This window comes from Eulemur rufifrons, chromosome 15 (genome assembly GCF_041146395.1).
Source record: "Eulemur rufifrons isolate Redbay chromosome 15, OSU_ERuf_1, whole genome shotgun sequence".
NCBI classification, from domain to species: domain Eukaryota; kingdom Metazoa; phylum Chordata; class Mammalia; order Primates; family Lemuridae; genus Eulemur; species Eulemur rufifrons.
In genome coordinates, this window is record NC_090997.1 from 16,249,861 (window position 1) to 16,261,962 (window position 12,102).

The 12,102-nt window shown below is 41.7% G+C and overlaps 1 protein-coding gene across 1 annotated transcript in view; it reads left to right on the forward strand.

Moving 5' to 3' along the window:
- OPN5 (opsin 5) overlaps positions 1 to 10,582 on the forward strand; it is a 33,758-nt gene extending 23,176 nt beyond the window's left edge. The window contains exons 5-6 of the mRNA XM_069488814.1: positions 6,941 to 7,182; positions 10,519 to 10,582. Coding sequence (XP_069344915.1) covers positions 6,941 to 7,182; positions 10,519 to 10,582 — 306 coding nt within the window. The remainder of the gene's footprint in view (positions 1 to 6,940; positions 7,183 to 10,518) is intronic.
- The last annotated feature ends 1,520 nt before the right edge of the window (positions 10,583 to 12,102 follow it).

Below are 12,102 nucleotides of genomic sequence, written 5' to 3' on the forward strand. Positions count from 1 at the left end.
CCTCTTTTTTCCTGATTTGGTTACCCTGAATATTCTTCTCTTGTCTGATTGCTCTAGCTAGGACTTCTAGCACTATGTTGAATAGAAATGGTGACAGTGGGCATCCTCTTCTTGTTCCAGTTCTTAGGCGAATGCTTTCAACTTTGCCCCATTCAGTATGATGTTAGCTGCAGATTTGTCATATATGGCTTTTGTTAATCTGGGATACATTCTTTCTATGTCTAGTTTGTTGAAGGTTTTTATCATGAAAGGGTGCTGGATTTTGTCAAATGCTTTTTCTGCGTCTATTGAGAGAATCATATGGTCTTTGTTTTTGCTTTTGTTTATGTGGTGAATCACATTTATTGATTAATGTATATTGAACCATCCTTGCATCTCTGGCATGAAGCCCACTTGGTCCTGTTGAATTATTTTTTTGATGTGCTGTTGAATTCAGTTTGCTAGTATTTTATTGAGAATTTTGACATCTATATTCAGAAGGGATATTGGTCTGTAGTTTTCTTTTTTTGTTGTGTTCTTTCTTGGCTTTGGTATCAAGGTGATACTGGCTTCATAGAATGACTTGGGGAGTATTCCCTCTCCTTCTTGATATTATAGAATAATTTCTGTAATGTGGGTACCAGGTCTCCTTTGTAGGTCTCATAGAATTCAGCAGTGAATCCATTTGGCCCAGGGCTTTTTTTTGTTGGGAGGATTTTTATTACTGTTTTAATATCACTGTTTGTTATTCATCTGTTCAGGAGTTCTATTTCTTCCTGGTTAAGTCTTACAAGGTTGTGTATTTAGAGGAACTTGTCCGTTTCCTCTATGATCTTTAGTTTATGCATGTAGAGATTTAGATAGTATTCATGGACCATATTTTGTATTTCTGTGGTATCAGTTATAATGTCACCATTTTCAATTTCTGATATTTTGTATTTCTGTGGTATCAGTCGTAATGTCACCATTTTCAATTTCTGATTGAGCATATTTTGATCCTTTCTCTTCTGTTCTTAGTTGAGCAAGAGGTCTATTGATTTTGTTTATCATTTCAAAGAAACAACCTTTTGTTTCATTAATCTTTGTATTGTTTTTTTTCCAATTCATTTAGTTCTGCCTTGACCTTCATTATTACTTTCCTTCTGTTAGTTTGGGTTTGGTTTGTTCTTTTTTTTTCTAGTTCCTTGAGATGTGACAGTAGGTTGTTAATTTGTGATCTTTCTTTTTGATGTAGGCATTTAAGTCTGTGAATTTGCCCCTGAGGAATGCTTTTGCTGTGTCCCAAAGATTTTGATAGCTTGTGTCCCCTTTGTTGTTTAGTTCAAAGAATTTTTTGATTTCCATCTTAATTTCATTCTTGATCCAGTAATCAGTCAGCAGCAGGTTGTTCATTTCCACCACTTTGTGTAAGTTTGAGTGTTTCTCTTGTAATTGATTTCTGGTTTTTTTCCACTGTGGTCTGAGGAGGTACATGGTATGATTTCCATTTTTTGTTTGTTGAGATCTGTTTAATGGCCTAAGACTGTGATCCCCAACCTCCAGGCTTTGCCTGGTACTGGTTCATGGCCTGTTAGAAACTGGACTTCCAAACATCACCACCTGAGTTCTGCCTCCCCCACCCATGCCCCATCCATGGAAAAATTGTCTTCTATAAAACTGGTCCCTGGTGCCAAAAAGGTTGTGGACCACTGGCATGATCAATCTTGGTGAATTTCCCATGTGCTCCTGAGAAGAAAGTATATTCCATAGTTTTGGGGTAGAATGTTATATAAATGTCTGTTAGGTCCAATCGATTTAGAGTTTTGTTTAAGTCCATTGTTTCTTTATTTATTTTTTGCTTTGATGATTTGTCTAACTCTGATAGTTGGGTGTTGAAGTTCCCAGCAATTACGATAGTGCTATTTCTTTCTTTCCTTAGGTCTAGTAAAATTTGCTTTATGTATCTGGGAGCTCCTGTGTTGGGTGCATATATATTTAGGATTATTATATCTTCTTGTTGGGTAGTTCTCTTAACCATTATATAATGACCCTGTTTGTCTTAATTTACCTTTGTTGGCTTCACTTCAATTTTATCTGATATGAGAATAGCTACTCCTGGTCTCTTTTGATTTCCATTTGTGTGGAACGTTTTTTTTTCTATCCTTTCATGTTAAGTCTGTGGGCATCCTTGTGATTTAGGTGTGTTTCTTGGTTATAGTGATACTTGGGTTGTATTTTTTCATCCATTCAGCCAGCCTATGTCTTTTGAGTCTGTTAGTGATATGTGGGATGTTGGTCTGTTCATTTTGTTGGGGTGGTCCCTTATTGCTTTATTTTACCTCTTGTTCTATTGTTTTTATAGGAGTTGTGAGTTTTGGGGTTTTTCTTAGGTTAATTCCCACTGGTGGGTATATGTTGTGCCAATTTGCGTATAGTGCTGTTCTGAGTATTTCATGTAGGGCAGGTCTGGTCATGGCAAATTCCCTCAGTGCTTGCTTGTCTGGAAAAGACTTAATTTCTCCATCAATTGTGAAACCTAGTTTTGCAGGATAGAAAATTTTAGGCTGGCAGTTGTTCTGTTTAAGTCGATTGAAGATGGTGCCCCAATTCCCTCTGGCTTGTAATGTTTCCACTGAGAAGTCTGTAGTTAGTCTGATGGGTTTTCCTTTGTAGGTTATTTGATGCTTTCATCTTGTGGCTTAAAAATTTTCTCTTTCATTTTGACTTTGGCCAAATTGATTACTACATGTCTTGGAAATAACCTATTTGCTATGAATATTCCTGGTGTTTGACATCCATCTTGTATCTGTATGTCTTAATTTCTGGTGATACCAGGGAAGTTTTCCTCAATAATTTCCTTAAATAGGTTTTCCATGCTTCTAGTTCTTTCTTCTTCTCCCTCAGGAATATCTATAATTCATACGTTAGTTCACTTCACATAGTCCCATATCTTTCTCAGTGATTGCTCAGACTTTTTTATACTCTTCTCTGTGTCATTGAATGACTGGGTTATCTCAAGAGCCTTTTCTTCAAGCTCTGAGATTCTTTCTTCTCCTTGATTTAGCCTGTTGTTAAAGCTTTCTGCTGCATTTTGAAATTCCCTAAATGACTCCTTCATTTCTTTAAGTTCTATTATATCCTTTCTTATGTTTTCCAGCTCTCTAGTGACTTTTTCATTTTTTTTTTCATTGATTTCCTGAAATATTATTTGTCCTTTTTTTGTTGGTTTTCAACTTTCTCTTTGGTTCAATTCATCTTATTTGCCATCCATATTCCGAATTTCATTTCTGTTATTTTGGCAATTTCCTTGTGGGCGAGGTCCCTTACTGTAGCTCTGTTTTCTTCCTTTAGGGTGTCAGACTATTTTGTTTTTTTCATGTTGCAAGGATTCTTTTGCTGGTTTCTTCTCATCTGGCTCCGCTTCTCTCAGCTCTGGGTTAACTGGATTGCAGGAGACCTGTTGTCCTTTGCAAACCAAGTCCAGGAGTGATGGCTGCTAGGGCTTGGGAGGCCTGAGCAAAGCGTTGGACCTTTGGGAAGATTCTGCTGGCCCAGCAGTAGTGGTGGGGACTCAGTAGTGGGATCTTGGTTCCAGGCATAATTCTGAAGTCTCTGGGGTGGAGTCACAGGCCTGGTGGGAGCTCTGGAGCCATAGAGGCAGAGCCTTGGACTCAGGCATAGCAAGAGCTTCAGAGCTGTCTCAGGGGATTTCAGGGTCAGAGAGCCTCCCTTTATGGGAGGCTGTTCCACCAGCGTGGGGACTGCTGATGTCCTGTCACACAGTCTCAACAGCCTAGGGTCTGTGTTGGTGGGCCGGCACTGCTGTTCATCCCAGGTTCACCCCGAACACCTAGAACCCACTGATGCAGTTGCCCCATGCTTCCCAAGTTGTACCCATGGCTTCTGGGGCTCCCGCTATGTTTGTCTATGATGCCAGGGAGATGTGCTCAGCACCCTGTCACAGGGCTCTACACAGGGGAGCATTTGTTCCCTCTCTGGTTCAGGGGGAGTGATACAAAAGCTATTGCTGGGAGACAGGGGCCCATGCAGACCTGGCTCCATGTGCCAGAATGATCAGGATGGCATCAGTTGCAGAAACCTGGGATTGTCAGGAACCAGCTCTCTGTTTTATCTGATTTCCAGTGTAATGTCTCTGCACAGACTCTGAGCAGCTCCCTGATCAGCCCTGAGGTCTGCATTGGAGGAGGAGACCCTTCACAGTTCAAGCTGCCTGTAACTTTTGTTTCTCTCCTAAAAAGCAGTGTCCCCTCAGGTTGCTTCTACCCTGCTGTCTTTTCCTCTTCAAAGCAGTGTGAATCATATGGAGATCCCCAGCCTAATCTCCGAAATGGTGGGTGATGCTTGTGAATAAGAATTTTTAGCCACACCCTGTTTAATTGAGTTGATAGATACTGTGATGAGTTATAGTGTTACTCTCCCTGTCAATAGTTGATGCTTGCAGGAGAAAGCCAACTGCAGAGATGTTCTTTTGTGCCTGTGATAAGCTCTAGTCCCTCAGGTAGAGCACTTGAGTGCCCCAGGCTTTGGGAGGAGCCTTATAGCTCCTAGAGGGTTGCTTGATCTCCCCTCAGCAGAGGTGAATGGAGGGATTAGGTTGGTTGTGGTCAGGTTGTGTGAGTCTGGAAGGACTTGCAAAGTTTTGGCAGGACTCTGAGGTCTTATTCCTGTCTGCTAGAGGGAGCTGCTGGGAGAAAGGTCAAGGCTGGCTCTCTAATCCAGAAAGGCTGCTTGTGAGGGAGGGGTCGCTCTTCCCAGACTGCGGGGAATGAGCTCTATGCCTCTTGCATTGCCCCTGCCCTCCGGCCCCGAACACCCTGAACATGCTGCACTTCGTTGCTATGGTGCCATGGGCTGGGATCTTCCCTGTTTAGGACCTGCCCTAGTCTCACAGCAGGGCTTTCCTGTGGGGAGGATGGGCACTTCCCCATTTCAACATGTCTTGGACCCCAACAGTTTTCTCTCATCAGTTCTGCCCACATGGGTTCCCTCACCTCCCAAGTCCAGCTCCTAACCGGCCCCCTGGCCCCCCCCCCCCTCCATGTGCCCCAGCGAACTGCTCAAGTTCTGGGGGGCATGGAATCCAGCCTGCATGTCTGACCTGCTGGAGTTCATCTCCATGAAATGCTGGTGGGGAGGGAGCTCCTAGATTGGGTGCCTCAGGTTCCCTGCAGATTCCCAAGGGGAGAGGCATGGGCCCCAGTCTGTGGAAACTTTAGACTGCAGGACGCTCCAGCTGGGGCCGTGGGCAGGGAGCTGCTTGCCAAATTCTTGGCTCAAACTAGTCTCCTGGTTGCAGTGGGTGGGGGAGGGGTGGGGAGAGATAAGAGTCTGAATGGAAGAAAGCCGTCGCTCTCCTTGGAGGGGAACCCTGTAGGGAGTGTCCAAGCTCTGGGATCAAGCAAGTTCTCCCCACAATTCCATGGTTGCTACAGTGCGTGGGTTTGTGGGGGTGGAAACACTTCCCAGTAACTTGGTAGCGTGCTGATCACTGAAGGCTTGTGAGAGAGAGAAAGGGATCCCCCCTTACTGCTTTGCTGGGCTCTGAGCCTCCCTGGCTTTGGTCCTCACCGATATCTTTTTTTCCTTTATCCTCTTCCTTCTCTGCTTCGCAATTTTCCTCTGTGAGGTCCCCAGCAGTCTCCAGTACTTCTCTCACTGAAATTCACCTGTGCTGTGTCCCCTCTCCCGTCTCCCTTTTCTGAAATCTTCTCTCTGGGACAGTCCGGCAAGTGATGTCTCTAGTCAGCCATCTTGCCGCATTTGGGGGATGTTATCTTTCTTTCCAGCACATCTCCCTTTGTTGCTTTCTCATACCAAAGTGAATGGGTCAGTAGTTTCTGTTCAAATTCCCATATTCCTGTGTGAGCCTTTGCTTAGTCTAGTCTCACTGCTGTTCCTTTATGTCTACTTGCTAAGGTGCAGTTTATATGCCACATCCGCCATAAAACTCTTCTCAATTTGCCCACTAGGATGTAATTTGTCCTCCTCTGAGCTGGCACTTAAATCACATTCAGCCTTGTTGTATAGTTATTTGTATTCTAGAGGGATGCAACTCAGGCACTGAGGTATACCGGTATTCCCCACAATATTACAATATTTGCCATAGTGTCTTGCACAAAGGATTTGCTAAAAAGGGTTTGTAAGTTGAAGTGAGATGATGTATATGTGTCAAGTAGGTGGTTACACAACACTAATTAGGACTACATTATTAAAGGGACTGAATTGCAGATGGTAAGAGACTTGTGAGGTTGTTTAAGACCGTATCTCTAATTATTCTTTGGTCTGAAAGTAAAGAGACCCCTATGGTAATTAGAATTTTGTGAGAGAGAAAAGTGCTTTCTGGAAAATTCTCATTTTATACAACTCATTTTATGCCACATTGGCTGAATCTCGATGACTCTATTTTACTTTATACCTAGTAAATTTCCACTATCTGAGCCCCAAACTTGAGGAAAACTTGAGCCAAAAGAAATAACATTTTTAATGGAAACCTCTGAAGATGCATGTTAGAATTTCAAACCAGGACAGAGTTTCTAAGTTTCCTGAGGCAAATATGGATGCTTTAAAATATCATCAAGGTGAACATATTTTCCATCAAGTTTTTAAGTGAATGTGGGTTGAGAAGTCTGGAAAGCTCAGGAGTACTGATACCTTTTTGTTATGATTTCTTGCCCAATGTAAGCACAATCTGACAGCTATTCTGGAGTTATACTTTGGGCCTTAGGGAACATTCAAATTCTACAGTGGAAAATGGATAAGATGTGGTAAATGGGATAAAGAATTGTAATCACTTTCTCTGATGAACTTCTCAGAAGTCTGTATGAAGTGATTCCTATCCACAAGGTAAATAATAGACTTTTGTAGATGTGAAGAGGTGACCTTCACCCTCATCATTTCAGGCTCTGTCCTTTACCAGTGACAAGGTTTCTTGACACTATTCCCTGTTGTGTTTTCTCCTCAGGTGGCGATGTTGATTTGTGCCGGCTTCCTGATTGCCTGGATTCCTTACGCAGTGGTCTCTGTGTGGTCAGCTTTTGGAAGGCCAGACTCCATCCCCATCCAGCTCTCTGTAGTGCCAACCCTACTTGCAAAATCAGCAGCGATGTACAATCCAATCATCTACCAGGTCATTGATTATAAATTTGCCTGTTGCCGAACTGGTGGTTTGAAAGCAACCAAGAAGAAGTCTTTGGAAGACTTCAGGTAACATTTCAGAAGCCAGAAATGAATTAATGCTCTCTTTGTTTGCAAAATCCTATGGTGTTCAAGCCACTCGGATGTGCTGTCTTCTTAGGGTTAAAGCTCATCACCTAGGGGTAGTGTAAGGAGAACTTTATTTTCTGTTCATCAAAATTCCAGCAATCAAGCAATCAGATATGTAAGGGTTATACGATATGGATATGGATAGATAGTGAGAAAAGTGATTCTGGTTTTGATTCTGGGGCAACTAACATACAGAGCTATGTCTATCTGAGCAACTGCTGTGTATCAATGGCCATTACCTTCCTTACCTGGGCTCAAATCTGTTTTACTGCAAGTGTACTGCTTCACATGGCATTGATCCCAAATTAAGTTCTCACAACAGAATGATACTCTTGTCTGGGACATCACTATCACTAGCTAAGAGCCTAGTAGTTGGGCAGGCAGAGGAAAGGAAGAAGGGATAAAACATCTTTGCTCTGTGCCAGTATCTTCTATTTTATTTTCACGAGAGCCCCATGTTATTCTTTTTCTTTGTCAGATGAGGAAACTGAGATTAAAGTAAGGTTAAGGGTAAGGAAGCTGCCCATGTTTATGCAGCCCAGCCAGAAAGTAGCAGAGTAGGGATTTAAATTCAGATCTATTGGGTTTCAAAACATACATTCTTTCATCTATACTGTTCTTGCTACTCAATGAACAAGAGAGTTTGGGAATCCAGCACCATCTTTCCTAAAGGCCCAAAGTGCTCAGGGTACGTAGACAGTCCAGGATGATTGGTGGTCTTCTGTGTCCACTCAGGGACAGTCTTAGTGGTAAAAAGTGGAACAGGCACCTGAATTCGAGGTCTGAGATGAAGGGTGTCATGAAGGCCCTGGTATGAGCCCTTTTCATTCTTGTTTCCTTGATGTCGAGATATTTTTCAATACTTCTTTGCTTGAGTAAGCAGGGGACTGTCGACAAAAAGGTAGAACTAGCTATGGGAATATGTGGGTTTTGTCTTATTTTTCTCATGGGACTTAAGCAAGTGGCAAACATTTTGAACTTTAGGTTCCTTACCAGGGATCAAATGAAAAATACAATAAAAAGGCACAAATAAAAGGTGATATGGTCATTGTTGCTGTGGAATAGGGGCAGAGACAAACAATTTGGAGATAGAAGGCCAGTGCTCAAGACTCTGCTGTTTACAATAACTCTATAATTTTGGGCAAATTAACTACTCAGAGCCTAGGATTGGAATGAGCTTTTAACAATATCCATCTCCTGAAGTTGTAAGAATTAAGCAAAATGGATGTGTAAAAAGGTGTAGGTGACAGTTGTTAGTCATTTTTTTATATTGTTGGTGGTTAATGCCTTCGCTGTTACATTGCATAGTTAAATCCAAATGCTAAAATGCTTCTATTTTAGAAGTAGTAACACTATGGCCTCATCAGCTGTTGATACTTTATTATGAATGAAGGTAGAGAGGATAGTTTTAATACAGCAGTTGTGGGAGAAAGTGATGGGGCACTTCTTCATTTGAAGGATGTGGATATTTGACAGGAATGGCTGTAAGCAAATCTCACCGACCTCATAATTTTGTCTCAGACTGGCTCTGCGTTCTGCACATTCACTCACGACTGTGAGCAGCCCATAAATATTCAATACTCAACAATGGGAAGAGGGAAATTTATGTGGAAGAAAGTGACTAAGGGCCACAAACCTTTGGGAAAATCAGCCAAGCAAGAGACAGCTCAGTTCACTTGTTCCCATTAGCCGTTTATAGGAAATACCGCAATTGCTTTGCTGGAGGAGACAAGGGCTATTTCCTCGCTCTAGACTGTCAGCTTTTGGTGGAAAAAGCAGGCAGTAATGCTGCAGCAGCCAGGAGCCCTTGTGTTCTAGAGGTTGAAGCATCTTAAGAGAAGGAATGCTGAAGAGGTGTTCAGTTGCAGATTTTAGAAGGGGATATTTCAGAGAAGAGCAGAAGGGTAGAAGGTGGCCACCAGAGATTTCTTTTTATCTTTACAAAAAAAATGTTGTTTATCTTTGTTGTCGCTAAGAAGCTAAGCAGGTGAGTAATATGGAGGCCTGTAGATTGAGATTAAGTGGTACAAAGCCAGTCCACAGTGGTTAACGTACTACCAGAACACTTGCATTGAATTAAACTAGATTAATAAATATCCTTGTTCTTTCTTTTCCTAAGCTCTGAAATGTATTTGCATATAAGAGGGGGACCCTCTTGGAAAACATTTTGAATTCAAATAATAAAGCTAATGTATTGAACATGAGACTGTGGAAATAAATTTTGAATGATTTTAACAAAACATTAAAAGTTTTTTTTTAAACTCTAATTCCATGACAGATGATCATTAACAGTTACATTCATTTTTGCCACCTGAATTCAGTCCCCTGAGATTTTTGGTAGAAGCTGATAAACCAAAGGAAAAATTATGGCCAAGAGTCCTTTTTGAAAAGTTATTATTCCCCACACCTGGCTATCCAAATGTAGTCTCCTGAATTTTGTAAACAGTGCTTCTCCACCCCAGGCTGTGTAGGAGAGACACCTGGAGACTTTGAAAAACTACCCCTGCCTGGGTGCCACCTGCAGAGATTTGACTTTAATTGTTGTGGATTGGGCCTCAGCATCAGTTGTTTGATTGTTTACCTCTCTCAGGTGATTCTCATGAATAGTCATTGTTGCAAGTGGGTGAACCAGAAGCTGAGAAAGGAAAACATTGGTAGTGCAGCTCCTGGAGTCATAGACCTTTGACCCTGTTTAGGCAGAGACCAATGAGGCCACCCATAGTCAGTGACAGGGAAGGAGACTTCAGATGCTGGGCCAATCTTAGTTAGAGAAGAAATGTTCAAAAGACACTGGAGGCATATAGTGAAGGAGTGAAGGATGGAGGCATTTTATATTCCTGGTATTGTAGTAAAGAAGAGGAAGAACAAAGCCCCAAACTCTAGCATTGCTATTGTAAGTGAACCTCCCCTGACTACCTTAGCTTGCAACGCTGTCTTTCCAAAGAATGTTCTCCCAGTGGGTGAATCACAAGGCCCAGTTGAGTGGTAGGTATGTGTGCAATGAACTTTGTCTTAGAAAATAGGAAACTCACTATGGCACAGGCAATATGCCATAAACAAGTGGCTTGCTTTTGGAAAGCCCTGACCCAAGGATTTCTTGACTTTGAATATTCTAAATTGAATTATTATTTTCTCTCTCTAATTCAGGTCTTGTGCACATAATCCTCATGGCAATCAGGTTTGACATGATATACGTATATATGTATTTATATGTGTGTGTGTATGGATATATATATATATATATGTAAAATTGCATTTTTCTTCTCCTATATCCAGGCTGCACACTGTAACCACAGTCAGGAAGTCTTCTGCTGTGCTGGAAATCCATCAAGAGGTATGAAGATGGACACAGCATGGACACATTGATTCACTTGTTTGCCTCTTTACTGCTGTTAACATTTGATTGTGGCCACACTTTTCTCTTTATATTATATTTTTATATTTTGTACACTTTTCCTCAAGCCAGGGTTTGCTGGGAGATTCCAATGGCCAAGTGGAATTAGATTATAGGATATATGGAATTAGATTAGATTTAAGGTATATCATTCGGATGAGCATCCCTGGAACTTTCTTTTCTTGTACTTTAAAACCTATTGTGATGCCAAACATTATTAAGTCTGAGATAGTAAGAAAAATGTTGAAAAGTGTTATGTATTAGGGTGTTATTTAAGTTCATTACATCATTGTCATTATTATTCTTAATGTAGGATCCAGGGGTAGTTTGTGGGGTTCACCTAGGTGGGAGATCACATGTGTGGGGCCATGACTCTTTGGTTGACGTTTCTGGTTCTCACAGTCATTCCCCTTTCATGCTAATGGAGGGTCACACCTGAATGGCAGGGATTCTGCAAGGGAGTCCTCCAGGGAAATCAGTTTTGTCTTAAATCCCTAAATGGAAAACTCTCTTGTTATCTCCGAATTTGAGGACAAAAATAATTCCCAGTGATAATTTTACCCCTGTGGGTTTTTCTCATTAAGTTCTAATTACTAATATAGTGGCTGTAATAGAGCATTACAAGGTGTAATTGCTTAAGAAATGAATTTAGTGAAAATAGCTATCTGTAAGTGTTTGTTTTCTTTGTTCTTTGTTAGCTTTGTTCTTTCATTTGTTCATTCTTTTGTTTTTTCAACAAATACCTTTTGAGGTCTACAGGTAAAGAGAAGCATGTATGGATGGGATGGAATGATTTAAAACACGGATCCTTGCCCTTCAAAAGCTGATGAAAGGGGAATGCATGTAAATACGAGGTCTAAATAGTCCTTCTACTCAGTGTCTATTTGCTCTTCTGTCCTAATCTGATGAGCAGGGCCATCGACATTGGGCTGCTTTTAATTCAAGGCCTACACATGTGTCCTTCATGCTCTCCGTTCCATCTGTCTCCCTTTCCACTATGAACATAAGCTTTGCTCCTCAACCTGACTCTGCCTTTCTGGTCACTGCTAGTGACAACAGTGAAAAGAAGAAGAAAGTGGCCCCTCTCATGCCTCTGACAGTCTCTCCACTCCTTCTCTCCTCTTCTCTCCACTTCTTGTACTTTTCTTGAGAGTTGGGGTAGGGGACGAGGAATGAGTTGATGTGTGTCATCGGTTTTGGATAAACTCTAAGTAGTAAACAGATGGCATGAAACGTGCTGTATGATTAAAGCAAGAAAAGTAACAACCCTGCCCCGGAGCTTGGAAGTACTTATCAAAGTCTGGAGAAAAAAGGCAGAATTGTCATTAGAACAGGGACTTTTAGGCAGATGCGTAATTTAGAGTGGTGTGAAAGAGTGTGGCATCTTGGATGGAGTGGACACAGGGTCAGACTGCCTGGGTTTGCAGCACTGCTCTGTGCCCTTTGGCCAGCCTGTGAAATGGGGA